The 15,549-nt window shown below is 37.3% G+C and overlaps 1 protein-coding gene across 1 annotated transcript; it reads right to left on the bottom strand.

Annotated features, from left to right (window-relative positions):
- Positions 1 to 443: 443 nt before the first annotated feature.
- LOC141346798 (gelsolin-like) lies at positions 444 to 7,525 on the bottom strand. Its single transcript, XM_073851757.1, has 11 exons — positions 7,378 to 7,525; positions 5,671 to 5,856; positions 5,362 to 5,516; positions 4,147 to 4,308; positions 3,897 to 4,046; positions 2,507 to 2,596; positions 2,262 to 2,394; positions 2,048 to 2,136; positions 1,747 to 1,962; positions 739 to 872; positions 444 to 642 (listed from the first exon to the last, which is right to left on the bottom strand). Exons 2-11 carry the CDS (start codon positions 5,849 to 5,851, stop codon positions 459 to 461), a joined length of 1,494 nt encoding a protein of 497 aa, XP_073707858.1. The 5' UTR covers positions 5,852 to 5,856; positions 7,378 to 7,525; the 3' UTR covers positions 444 to 458.
- Between the last annotated feature and the right edge of the window lie 8,024 nt (positions 7,526 to 15,549).

Genomic DNA, 15,549 nt, shown 5'->3' with positions numbered 1-15,549 from the left:
AATGTACTACCAAAGACATTGTTCTACTAATTTCTGATGCCTAAACCATGGAAAAAAAATGTGTGAAAACTGCTAAATTATATAGAGAAGGACTTAGTAAGCAAGAAAGGGTGTATATACTGCTGTACACAAAGCTAGGCTATGCTTAACATTGCTTTATAATGCATTATACAGATGCTAAATCTATATTTTTCTTTCCTGAAAACAGGTAGTTCCCTGCAGAGATACATTCATTCTACTTACATATAATTATAAATATGTATTATATTTTGACTAAATAAATCATTAGAGACTTACAAAAACATCTTACAGACCCCAAACATTTGAAGGGAAGTGTACAAATGCAATATTGAATACAAAAGATGTTTCAGAACCAAAGTAAAAAGCACCAGGCTATTTTGGAATTAGCCTATTGGAATAAAGGTGGAATTCACTAGCTCCCATTACCTAAAATGTAGTCATGTAATGTAGACCAGCATGACCATACTAGAAAACCTCATTATAATCAAGAGGCACAGACACAACAAATTTATGCTTGTGTTTGTTAATACCTGGACAGGCGAACCTCCCATGGAATCATCCAGTTTGACAGTTAGAAAAGCTGAGGCAGCCAGCTCATCTTGTGTACACTTAAGTCCTTGCCTGATATAAAAAGCAACACATTTAGCTAGGTCATTAAATATTGACTTGATTGGGTAAATATTGGTTAATCGGGTTAATGAGCATATGTTGACTTACCAGGTGTAGATAATATGCTGCTCCTTGCTTCCCTGGCGATAAGTGTAGAGAATCAGGTAACAGTCTCCTCCGAAGAACTGCCCATAGCAGGAAGGATCTACAGGAACTTTATCTCCACCCTCTACGCGCCATATCTGCCAAAGTCAGAGCAAGAGACTTCATACAAGTGCAGCACTGTAGTTAACAATACAATCATCTGCATTATTGCATTTTTAGGGATTGTAGCTGTTCAGTCATGAGTTTGAATGGGCCTTCAGAATACAGCTACATTTATGAGTTTGTAGTAAACAAAATAAATGCTATAATATCATTAGCGACTTAGGCTAATAACTTTCTACATAAGGGCCAGAACAGCTGTCTTTGTCAACTATTATGTAGCAACTTGTTAGCCACTTAGCCGTTAGCGTGTAGCAAAAATCAGGTTTGACATAACTGTGCATAGTTTCTGGGATTGACAACCACATTTAATCACAGGTGTGAGTCTCGAAATGTCCCGTTCACACAGCAACTTGCAGTAGCTACTTGAATACTGTCTGTATGAATGTGCAATGGGAGTCAAGCCTGTATTCCTTACCAGTAACCATAGCGACAGTGACCAAAGTAATATCAAAAATGGCGACTTCCATAAAACTGTAGATTTTGTCACTTTTTTTGACACAAAAAGTGTCCAGTCGAGCTACGAGTTTATCCGTCAAATCTTAATTAACCGAAAGCAGCTTTTAGGCTATATTTGAGTGGAGAGTGGGTACATTAAGACTCCACCCATTATAGTATTGGCCATTTTGAAAAGTACAGTATTAGTTTTTTCAATACTCCTCCTTCAAAATTTGTCCAATTCTTCCAAAAACTGGCTCAGATAATCTTTGGACTGAGCTGCACAGAAGTGGCTGAACTGATTTTTTATATTATTCTTTTTTATACTCAACAACACTAATTCTCTTCTGGGTTTTAGGACCCTAGACTGAACACCTCTATGTTCCCTGGTGCTTTTAGCTTCTAAATTTTTACCTGGACCTTGCCAGATCCGTCATCCACCATACCATGCTGGGCAGCCATTGTTTTGTTTGAGTGCAGACTGGTGGCATCAAAGGGAACCTTTGAAACTTTGGCAATGCGGCCAATAGTGTAGGCCTGGCTTGGACCTGTGGTTTGATCCTTATCTATCCAGTTACTGAAGAACTGCTTGAACAGTGTAGTCTCGCCTCCAGCTGGCATAACCTGGATCTGATAACAAAAAGTTAGATAGACTGATTAGAATTTGTCTTTCACTTGATTTCTTTAATTAACATGCTAAATCCAAGTCTGATACCTGTGTGTTTTTGGGGTAGTTCTTGTCTTTGATAAACTGCTCCGCTACCTTCATGGCTGCCTTACGTTCTTCTGTGTTTGCATCTGGTCCTGAAAGGTTAAAACAGATGAAATGATCAATAAAGTCAAAAGCAGCCTCTTCAAAAGTCTATACCTCACCTTAATTAATATATATATTTGTTATATAAGGACACCAAAAGAAAATTTGACTATACCTTTCCAAAGGAAGATCTTGCCGTCCAGTCCATTGTCCAGGATGTAGCACTCGGTGGGAGTGAGCATTTCCTGCTTGAAAGGGCTGCTCTGGGCCACTGGAGATGTCTTCATAGAGCCTGCAGAATCAGATACCTAACCCATACAAAACACACAAATGCATACATTAACAAAGAGAAAACACCATGAATACAACACAATAAGCATAATATAGTGCTTGTGGTGTGTGCATTATACATAAATGTACCATGTAGAGTGAGCCCTTATTCTGATTGCTTCTGTCAGTCTTCTCATCATCAGGACTTCCTGCTGGGATGTTGGGCTTCGGACCAAGAGCCTAAAAATAAACACAATAAGAGTTTCCACCAGTTTTCTCCATGCCAACGGTCAACCCAGGACACAAAAAAGACTATTATGCAGAACTTCAAGCTCCAAGTCAAAATCAAAACCAGATGAACTGGAATTTCTTCTTAGCTGACTGCAACACTAGTTGCATTAAATACTTACTATTTACTGTTTACTAACATTTACAAACATATTCCATCTTTATTTTAATGTTTCTATACCTTACAGTCTAGAGCACGGTGCTAGTAATGCTAAGGTCATGAGTTCATATCCCAGGGAATGCATAAACTTAAATAGCTTGAGAAGATGCCATGTGAATATTTACAGATTTATTTTGTCTGAATTTATCTAGTGTCTGATTCCTTGTTGTGTTGATTTCTTATTTGTATTACCGGTGTAGGTTTCTGAAGCTACAAATATATGGAATAAGCTATCTGTTAGCATTCCCATTCATTTCAATGACAGTTGAGGAGTACTTGAGCAAGTTAGCGAACACTACCATCTGTGTTGCAAAGTCTGTGTGTTGACGCAACCCCAATAACGTCATATTTAGCCCCTGGAATGCAAATTTACCAGGGGATCCCCGACAAAAGCAAGTATTTTACACCCCGGAATGTGATTTTTAACAGGGGATCCCCCTCGAAATGTGATTGGTCAGTAATTTCGTGGTTTACCTGGAAACCTAGCTGCACTAGGTACACCTGTACATCACATATTTGCACTAAAACCTAGATATTTTGAGCCCTCACTTGAAAATGTAGACATAACGTATCAATCGTACTTACAGGTTGTGGTTCAGAGATGCTTGTTAGTCCAAATAAAAAAGATTAGAAGCCAAAGAAGCCTTTTTTGATTAACAAGTTTGCAGACTGTTTACATTGAAGGATAGCTGTTACAAACTGCTAAAAAGATATTTTTTGAAAACCCATATGACCTGCTCTTTAAACTCTTTCATGGTGTGCAGCAGTTTGATGTTCTACCAGTCCATAGCCACAGTATTTATTGTCTATACTGTGTTTTAAGGTGGTTTACAACTACAGTGAGAGCAGTAACAGCACTGATTTTTCTGGCTGAACAAACTGATTAAGAAAATCAGTGCTGTTACTGGTCGTACTCTTTTACTGTGTTTCATTAATTAAACACCTAAGTGAGGTGTGCCACCACTGACCCATTTACTTATCCTTTCACTTCCTGTCACAGCAAAACAAAAGACATGCTCATTCTTTGCACTGCATATACAAACTTGCAGCATAATTTAGTTGTTTTGTTTTGTAGAAGACGATAAGACTTACAGCAATGACAGCCTCTGGCTCAGCACCATCCTCAACCATTTGCAAACTGGCACGCCCATTTCTCTCATTATCGCGAATGCCAATGGCCACCTCGGAGGCTTTCAACCGCTCAAAACGGTTGCAATCACTCCCGCACCATTGGTAGATGTCCTGGGGAAATCAGAATATGTTTTGTGAGGTTGTGAGTTTTGGATTTCTCATTAAAAAGATTCTCAAATATATTTATTACTTCACCCCATGTGTTTCTGACCTTGCCGAGATCAATGATGAAGCAGTCTCCGCGATTGAAGCTGGCCCAAGACAAATCCACCTCTGTGGCACGAATGGCACGTCGCCCCTTAATGTGAAGCAGACGCTTCACATTCATGTCATTGGTCACCACATGCTGGAACCCAGAGGCCACACCCCCTTGCTGTGTAGGGGAAAAGAACAAAATGCACCAGAATGTCTTGTGGCTCTCAAAGTGCAATTAAAATATAAAAGCTACACAAAAAGTAATTGCAGATGAATGCATTTAACACATTTGCGACCCTGGACAACAATACCAGTCTTAAGTATCACTTGTATAATTGTAGCAATAGTCATCAATTTTTCTTTTATGCCAAAAAACATTAGGATATTAAGTAAAGATCATGTTCCATGAAGATATTTTGTAAATTTACTACTGTAAATATATCAAAAATTAATTTTTGATTAGAAATATGCATTGCTAAGAACTTCATTTGGATAACTTTAAAGGATTTTTTGCACCCTCAGATTAAAGATTTTTAAATAATTAAATAATTTATCTGGACCAAAATTGTCCTATCCTAACAAACCACACAACAATGGAAAGCTTATTTATTCAAATTTAAATTCAGCTATAAATCTCATCTTCAAAAATATTGACCCTTAAAAGCATCTTAGACAAAACATACATTAAACCAGACACAACATACTATACATTTGCAAGGGAAATCATTCAGGAAGTTTCCACTACTGATTTGAATGTGGCTTTTAACACCTGTCTACATCAACACATTTGTTATATGAGGAAAAAAAAATATTTGCAATGCTGGACAGTAATAATAACTCTTATTTACTACTACATAGCCATAGCCACCAAAAACACTGATGCTGACAAATAACATTATTAATATTATTATTTATTTAATTTTTTTTAGATTAGTGGTTCATCAGTATAGGATTTCAATGACAGATTCTTAAACGTTTACAGATTCCCCAATTTTGAAATTTTTCCAATTATATCTAATTACCTTTAATTCAAAGAAGCTTTAATTATAGAACATGACTGAAATGTAATGTATAGCGGATTAAATCATACATGTTTGACATAAAACACAATAATACATCTTCAATGATTAAAAGGGTGGGGTTATATGGAGCACTGGATGGAGCATGTTACCAAATATGACAATGATTTCGTCAGATTTAGCAACAAACAGCTCTCTGTAGACATTATTACCTTATACTTAATTCCACTTTTAAAGTAGCCAAGGAAGGTGACAGACTCATTGTTCTGAACCTCACGGTACTGGACTGGTGCTCCACCCAGGTGATCATCCAGCTGCATAGCAAAGATGGCAGCAGCTCCGCTTTCATCCTGAGAGCACTCACTACCTGTGGTTTAAACAGACAAAGAGTAATGCAAATATTCAAAATAAACAGTGTCAAGTTATGTTTTGTATTAGCCTACATATCTGACAAGAATAAAAAAAACAATGCCACATCTTTGAAAGGACTCTGAAATGTAAATATGGTTATTCTCGCTCACCCAACCACATGTGGACATTGTAGGATGGAGCAGAAGTGGTGTAAAGGACAACATAGGAGTCTCCAGTGAAGAAGTTTCCATTTAGTTGTTTGGGGACAGGTTTTAGATCCATCTTCTCGATCCTCCAAATCTGCACACCAGGCTCCTTGCCTGCATTCTGGAACTCCTTATGGAAAACCATGATTCCTGGAACATACAAAAATAGTGGGGCTGAACTATGAAAATGTATACAATCCAAAGACCTACAACTGGCATGGCCAAAAAACAGCACAATAGGTCTTAAATGAAAACAACTAAAGAGAAAGACTAAGGCTTCTTCATGTACTTATAAAAAAAATTCCCTATAACAAAGTGACATCCAATTTTACTTAAATATAAGGGAAATGTGTGGATGCACATGCTAAAAATTTGCATCGATAATAATACAGGAAGCATCAGATGCATTAGATGAGGACAATATGAGACTGTTTATATTACTGTATCTGCACTTCATCCGTAAGCATTTTAACTGCATATTCAGGTCATACAGAAAACAAAAGGCTGTTAGGCTGTTAGGCTTTCTAGGTATAAGGTGGGTGCAGCCCGGCTGGGTGGGGTGTCAACAAATGAGTCATGCTGCATGATTGTAGCTGTGGGCAGACATGCGTGCCCCGGTCCTTTGAGTTTACCAGGAAAAAGTTTTATGCAAAGAACATACTTTGCATGTACATACAATCTGGCATTTACAGATTTATAGAAGTAGAAAAAATACCTGACAGTGCAGTTTAAAATTATAACGTAATTTATAAAAGATAACATAAACATTGACTGGTTTTGAATGCAATCATAAGCCAATAGTGTAATAATAAGTGTAATTTTACTGTTTAGCACTGGAAAAAAATTTAATCAAAATTAACTTTGTCTTTTAGCAAAATCAAATAGGTGTAAATGTAGCCTACACCCTGCAATCATGACTTAATTGCCCATTTTAAATCATTTTGATTAATTAGATGAATCTGAAACTCCTCAAATTAAATCTTATGCCTAAACATATTGATGCAAAGTATGGTTACAATGATATTCATGTAAGGGTTTCACGTCCGTGTCTGAATGGACACGCCCACATACTCTAGTTCTAGCTGGATTTTTTTAAGAAACAATTGATTAAATATGAACTTTTTTATATTTGTAATTAAAACAAGAATCAATAAAAGTCCACATGCACATTCAGCGTACAAAAAGTTGTTTTTCAGCATTTCAGACCATTTTAAAGTGACGGTCTTTATGTTCGTTTCGCTCTAAAAGTGCGCAAGATCACAAATGCCTACAAAGCACAACAAAATAATGGCAACTATGTTTGCAAATATAGATAAAGAGTTTGCAGTAGTAAAAAAACGGTCTGCACCTAGACTCCACGTCTACATCTGTAATGAAACTGTTATTTCCTGTTCTTCATTTTCCGTCATAAAGCGGAGATGCAGACAGAAATAAACTCCTCTACCGTTAACATCCACGTAATAAATACGCCAGAAAGTGGATCATCAAAGTTGTCCTAAAACCAAAACAATACCCGTTCTTGTCTTAGGACAGCTTTGATTAACTTTTTTGGTCCACTCCAAATGTTGACTCCTGCAGACTAAAGTGATAACCCAGAGATATAACAATATTCTGCACACAGCTGTACAATACGAGACTTCGAGACTAAGAATGTACACGGAATTTTCCTACCTTTCGAGTCAAAGAAGTACACAGAAGGCGATGAAGACAGATCTGGTTTGAGAAGCTGCTCCTGGTTTAGTCCAGACTCAGTTTCACGAGTTTCAATAGATGCGAGCGGACTTTAAATGATCTGCCGTATTTTCAGGGGAGAGGCAGATGCGAGTCTATCAGCCAATGACAGTCTCTGTTTCTCTTCCCCCTGAGGCAGATCTCTAAAACCACATTATGCAACTTTATGGCACAAAGTCAATAAACTCCCCCAAATCGCACCATAAACCAGCATACCTCTCTTTATTCTTTCTCCTTTAATAGAAACATAACAGTGCAACATACATTACTGTAATGAAATGCATTATAAAAATGTATCGTGGGTGCAGCAGGAAAAAAACGAGTAGTTGATGCATTAATTAAAAATGCATATATATTTTTGTTTGACTACAATGACTGGCCTTCACTTAGTTCGTTATTTATTAGCTTGTCTTTAGAATTCAATTAATGATATTTTATAACAGTAGTATATTTTTAAAATGTAAATTTGGTATGAGAAAATAGGCTACTAAAAAATTTTCTAAAATAATTTGCTAAATGCTCTTTTGAAATACTGTTAGATGCACACTGCAGACCATGTCCACTTTCAAAAAGTATTTTATATTCAGCGTATTATTTCATCATCCTCATAAACATGATAAACAGTAAATAAATGCAGGTCGGCAAGCACATAGTGGTTAACTGTGATCACATGGTACACAAAAAAATGTTTAATTGGCACTAAGCCATTATCTTTCTTGTGCATTGCATGTAAATAAGTGCAATAATGTAAATCTGAGGTACAAAAGGGTAAATGTCTCAAATACTGTGTAAAAATAATTGTTTAGTGCATGCATATGATAAAGAAAGGTGTTCAGCTTGCATTTTCCTTTGATTTATTGATAAAATGTGTTTAATGCATTCATTACAGTATCATTAAACAGTTGGTTGTTTAAGTAAGGCATTGTTCCCACATTAAGGTTAAGTTCACAGCACACATTTCCAGTGAGGTGGCATTCTGTCCTCGGTGAACATGAGACCACACCTTTCACATAATTATCCAGTCAGGTTTACTTGTTTGTGCTTCATGCGCATTAGATTCACAGCACAACTAACAATTCAATCTTCCCCATGGCAGTCATTCCGTCCATAACGCTCTCTGACAATTTGTGCTGCCCTTCCCTACTCTTGCATTTTCCTGCACTGCTCCACCCAGCCCTCATGGCTCTCCAATGTCATTACAATCTCATGGATTTCGCTGAGCTCTGCTACACCTGCAGACCTGAGAATCTGCCTCACAGCAGCTGGCAGAAAACCCGACTGTAAGATTTAGTGTAATATTCTGGAAATCATGCAGCCTAAGGAAGGTCCAAGCTTTTTATTTAATATACTCATCAGATCCGTCATTTAATGCCCTGAGTGCACTGCTCTGTTTGAATGTGCCTTCGGGTTATAAAGCTGCCAAGCAGGATTTCTTAGGCAATCCATAAAATGAAGGGTAAAGAAATCATATGCGCTTCTCTTAAGGCAAAATCTGCCTAAAAATTTGTTCAGAACGAGGCCTGTGGATTTTAAACATGAAGGTCTGAGAATAACAGTGAGAAGGAGGGGCGTGAGATGGAGTGAGTGAGTCAGAGTGAGTCAGTCACAGGCTCTCTGTGCTAAAGTTAGTCTTGTAGTGGTGTTTCCTCAACTGTCTATGGCTATTTTCCATTGCAATAACTTGTGCTCACTGTTCTGCATAAAACAGACTTTTGATTAAATCTATGTGCACATAAAAACACTGGCCTCTAATGTTTTCACACTCTCACTAGTTCATGTAATTTGTCACAGAACACTTCTGCAGTTGTTGCCATTCTGAATAAACAACAAATATTATAAAAGCATCACAATAATTAAAAGTAATCAACATGACTCCATCGATTAACATGTTGTGAAGCAAAAAGCTGCATGTTTTAACGAAACAAATCCATCATTAAGATTTTTTTAACTGTTGACTTCAAACTGTTTCTTTTGGCTAGCATGAGTCATCTGTCTAATATTACTGTTTCCAGTGAAAAAGCAGTCTAGTCTGAATCAGAAGAAAAATATGCACAGATCAAGGACCTTTTAGTGAAAAACAGTCCAAAACAGCTGTTCTGATGGCACCCATTCACTTCAGAAGATCGACATACTGCTAAATATCTCCAGATTTGTTCCAATGATGAAACAAACTCATCTGCAGTTCAGGTCCAAAGTTTACATCCGCCTTTCATAATTTGCTAAATGTTAATTATTTTACCAAAATAAGAGGGGGGGGGGGGGGGTCATAAAAAGTGCACCTGAATAAGATATTTCACATAAAAGATGTTTACATATATTCCACAAGAGAAAATAATAGCTGAATTAATAAAAACGACCCCGTTCAAAAGTTTACATCCCCTTCATTCTTAATACTGTGTTCTGACCTGAATGATCCACAGCTGTGTTTTTTTGTTTAGTGATAGTTGTTCATGAGTCCCTTGTTTGTCCTGAACAGTTAAACTGCCTGTTGTTCTTCAGAAAAATCCTTTAGGTCCCACAAATTCTTTGGTTTTTTAACATTTTTGTGTATTTGAACCCTTTCCAACAATGACTGTATATGATTTTGAGATCCATCTTTTCACACTAAGAACAACTAAGGGACTGATATGCAACTCCGGAAGGAAAAACAGGGGTGAAAACTTTTGAACAGAATGGAGATGTGTACATATCATATTTTTTTTCAGTTAGTACTGCCCTTCAGAGGCTATAAAAGGTAGTTTTATGTATACCAAAAGACAAAATAAGTTAATTTTATTCTGATCCTCAAATTCAAAAAGTTTTCACTCCATGGCTATTAGAAATGCATCACGTCTAATATTTTATTTCAAGCATCAAGCAATCTTCATTGGTAAGTGCACAACCTGGTAAGATGACGCAACTGTTGGTTCTGGTGGAACTGGCATCAAAGTTGCGGGACTGTCCTTATTTGTGTAAAAAATAGATGCCATCTTTTCCAACTGTATTAAAATGGTTTAATATTTGGTTTTAGTCTTGTTTTAGATGATCAAAGATTTAAAAATGCTGTTTTACAAAGAATTGTGTTTATACTTTATTTCCAAATATTGTTGAAACACACAACTGCCTAGCATGAGTATGGAGAACCACAAAATGAAACCACATCTCTGAAGAAATGAATGTGTATCAAGATCATTTTTAGACATACGTTGTAACATCCTGTTTGAGGAAGCTGTAACAAGTGTCTATTGAAGCTGGTACTGTCACGAGACAAAAACCCTTTACTTTAACCACAGGCAAAAACAAATGTTTCCAATGACAACAATGGAGGGTGTACACATAGAGCTGTTGCTCCATATATAAAAGTAAACCTACAGGTATAACTGCACTTTTTAGAACATTTTGTTGCACTTTGTATACAGTGAATAGCAGACTTGAAAGCAATAACGTCTGCATTTTAAATGTGAATGTTAAAAAAGTGTATTTTGTAATCTAACATAATATATGTTATATATTAACAATACAATTTTAAAATTAAAATATGTGTTAAAATATATGTAAAAACCTTTTCCATTACAAATATGATAGATATAGAAATAATGCAGAATACAAATTTTTGTCTTAGCAATTTTACAAGTTTTAAGTTATGATTTTTAGTTTTAAAAATTCCTGAAACAATCACTCATCATTGTGCATATATACATGCACAAATTTGTGTGTGGAATCTGCCAACTCGTTCGCATGGCAATTCGTAAACTACATTCTACACATTTGTACAACTTCACTCATTCAAATTTACATGATTTTTGCTAAATTGTTCATATTTTACGAGTTCCCCAATTTATATAAATTCATATGAATGACCTACCTCCAACATACCCAACACTGGGGTCTAGACAAATCGTACAAAATTAGCCGCCTCATAAAATACGTACAAATTGGTTGTGAGATACGAACATTTTCATGGACAAATCATTAATCCTTATGTAATAGCTTCATACTAAAATATAATATTTGAAATGGTAGTATTACTTTAGAATTCTTTTTTGTTGTTGTTGTTGTTGATACATTGGTGCCATCTGTACTTTTTCTCACTCTATTTTCTCTGACAGCAAATTCAATTTTTTCAAACCCAGCTAGCTCATGATACAACGTATTCAGCATCTCAGAACAGTTAGGTTTGCAGCAAGTCAACTCCATCTCTGCATGTGCAATCAGTTTAACATGCATTTGGGAACACAGTGTGGTTCACACTTGTGGTTTATTTCACATTTGTTTAGTTTCCTTAATTGCATGGACCAATGATTACACAACTGAACTAGCTTTGTAATAAAAAAATGTTTAAAAACCTGTTGTCACAGAAGCGTAAAAGTCTTCCTGCATTGTTTCAGTTGGTAACTTATTTTTGACCATAGTCAGTATTTTCGCAACTTATTACTGTTAAACTTTGTTCTTAATGCTTATGTACACAAATTTGTACACATTTAGGTCTTTGTACCATTAAAACACCCTTTGTAGCTTAAAACATCCTCCTCATTATAAATAAAGCATTTATTTAATCAAGCTCCAAAAATGGCTAGTTTGTATCTGAGGTGCAAGATGTCATCACCCGGGCACAAATAATTGCATAAACACTGCCTCCAGAGCAAGCCATTGACAAATAGTCGATAATCTTCTCACCATAGGCCCCGTCCACTGGTGTTAAGTTGCTTAACAGCTAGTCTCAGCCTCAGACGTCACGCCCACGGAACGTTGGCTAAACATCTGATGCATATGGTACACTTAACTGGAAACACTTCAGGAATGTTGAAGTCGTCATCTGATTAGTTGAATTTGACCGGATTTCCGGGAGACGCGAGTGTCCCGTTTATTTTCGGTCCGCCGGGAAACAAAGCGCAGACTGATTTACTCGTTTACGCGTTTTGCTAAAAGGTGCTTATGCAGACGCCATTGTTGTTATACACATATGCGACGTTCGCGAACTAATTACTGACTTACTGCTTGTTCTCCGTCTTCTTCGTTATCTTTCAATGCTGGTTATTTCAATGACTTGCACACCAGTCTGTTGTTGTGGGGGCGTTTCCACGCACCGAAACGTGACGCTGAATGAAACAAACTGTGATTGGTTGTTTGACATTTCGATCAAACGGTCTTATGGGCGGGCCTTGGTCAATGAAAGCTGCCATGAATTCCAGACCTTCAGCCGTCAGTCTGAAGGTCTGGCTACGCGAGACTACTTAACAGCTGACACGCTGAGTGTCCCGTCAAAAGCACATAGAAATTACAATCACTGCTCCTATCTTGTCTACACCGGATACAGATGCGTGTTCACTTTCTGACAGTCCACGTGCTTGAGTCTGTCGTCAATAAGACAAATGGAGTGGAAGAATGTTTGGTTTAAACAGCTCGTTCAAGTCTTTGTACAGATTTCAGAAGGATCCCACCGTGAGGAACAAGTGGATAGTTTCATTTTAATGGCATCCCAGACTGTGTGAGGATTGAACTGAGCATTTTGTTTTGTAAACAAGACACAATGTCATGGAGCGTTCATAAAGAAACATTTGTTCAAAGATGAAGCGGTACTCGATCTGACTGCAGCTGTATCACAAACTGTAGGTAAATTATCTCATAATGCTTTGTCTGGAAATTACCGTTTTTTTAATGATGTTGTCAAAACACTTATAATGACGTTAACAAATCATAACAGTTTTGTGGCTCTTACCAATTACTGAGACACCCCATAAAAACAGGTCATTTCATACAGAGATTCAGAATGAGGGTTGAAGATAATCAGTTATTAAGATTATTTTTAACATTATAAGTAAACCTCAAGGAAACATATTCAAAATAACAATAGTAATAAAATCCATTGCAATAACCCTTTTAAAGGTGCCACAGAATGCATTGATACAATATTTTAAATTGTTCTCTGATATTTACATAGAAGGGATATGGCTTAGGTAAGGGCAAAAATTCTCCAGAAATGGTTTTACAAGACCATTTACAACCCTAGGATTTGTCCCTAGAATGAAATGGTCTGTTATTACCTTTTTTGGAAGGTTCATGAATAATAATGACGAGCTCTGCTCTGATTGGCTGTTTCACAGAGCGGCTCATTTAGCTCTTACACAGCAGGAAGGAAACACATGGAGGAAAATATATATTTAATTACGAAAGGCAATTGAAAGGCACAATAACTTTTTTTGCATGTTTTGAATGCATGATAACTTTTTACTTTCACTTTTGAGATTTGTTATCACACATGCTCTGTGTAACGTTATATTACAGCAGCAGTACTTAGCACATTTGACAAGTTTAGATGCTGTCAGTGGTGATCAGGAGGATATGCAAATCATTCTGCACAGTCATCTCTCCTTACTCTGTTTATGTGGTAAGTGAAATTTTACGTACTGCAATGTAACAGGCTACAGCTAGCAAGAAGCTAAACATGTCCCTTTAGTGGCTTGCTTTATTTTATTAGAACACCTTCTTTGTTTTCCGTGCCTTTCTGAGCACAGACACCAACCCATCCCTGCACTTAACATCTCCTGCACAACCTGGAACATAACATTCATTTCCATGATCTGCCATTTTCACTATTGTCCTTGCTTTGTTTTTTTCACAATAGCCTACCCGCAGATCTTCTGATGATTGGGCTATGCAACTATTAATGTTCCGAGACTATAACATCATAGTCTGTGTTATGTTGGAATTGGCCTCTTTTCCAGTGCTCTTTTGCAAACACCAGGTTTATGTAAGAAGGAGGAAACAATAGTGTTTAAGACTCACGGTATATCATGTCTATGTACAAAACTGTTATTATTCAACTATGCCAAGGTAAATACAGTTTTCCATCCTATGGCACCTTTAATGTGTGTACACACATGTTGTGGACCCCACTGTATGGCAATAAGTAAATTGCTGTGTCTGACTTGTCTGTATTTGTCACTTTTCACATGGCTTTTTGGCAGAGGATTGAGTGCACCTGCATTGACCCTCTCATGACTGAGGGAGTCCCTAAAGCCCTCACTGCAACCTCAGCATTTTCTTCTATTGTCTGCCTTTTAAACACACACACCATTAAAACACAATTCTGCACACAAAGAAATACATACCTGCACACATGTGTATATATACACTCGCAGACATCAACACACACACAAACACACACACACACACACACACACACACACACACACACACACACACACACACACACACACACACACACACACACACACACACACACACACACACACACACACACATGTTTTATGGGGACATTCCATAGGCGTAATGGTTTTTATACTGTACAAACCGTACTTTCTATCGCCCTACACCTACCCTATACCTAAACCTAGCCCTCACAGGAGATTGTGCACACTTTTACTTCATCAAAAAAACTCATTGTGCATGATTTATAAGCCTGTTTCCTCATGGGGACCTGAGAAATGTCCCCACAAGGTCAAAATCTACTGGTATTCCTATCCTTGTGGGGACATTTGGTCCCCACAACGTGATGAATACCAGGTACACACACACACACACACACACACACACACACACATGTTTGTTTTTGTGAATTGTGGGGACATTCCATAGACGTAATGGTTTTTATACTGTACAAACGATATTTGCTATCACCCTACACCTTCCCTACACCTAAACCTAGCCCTCACAGGAGACTGTGCATATCTTTACATTCTCAAAAAAACTTATTCTGTATGATTTATAAGCCTTTTGAAAAGTGGGGACATGGGCAATGTCCTCATAAGTCACCCTCTCCTTGTAATACCTATGTCATACCCATGTTATTACACACATTTGTGTCCTGATATGTCACAAAAACATGCCCACACACACACACACACACACACACACACACACACACACACACACACACACACACACACACACACACACACACACACACACACACCTCCTGAAGTGGTCAGTAGCACACTTTAGTTCTCGAAACTTAAACAAACCTCTTTCATGCACATATTCACAAATACAAAACTATGCTTTAGTGCTCCCATGCAACAAAAGACTGGGATATAATGCTATTGTTTTCAGACCGGAGGAGTGTGAGCAGAGTGTGCCATCAGGAATGTGGATGAATCCAGCACTATAGGC

Source organism: Garra rufa, chromosome 12 (assembly GCF_049309525.1).
Source record: "Garra rufa chromosome 12, GarRuf1.0, whole genome shotgun sequence".
In the NCBI taxonomy this organism is placed as follows: Eukaryota; Metazoa; Chordata; class Actinopteri; order Cypriniformes; family Cyprinidae; genus Garra; species Garra rufa.
This window is presented reverse-complemented; position numbering and strand designations above follow the sequence as displayed.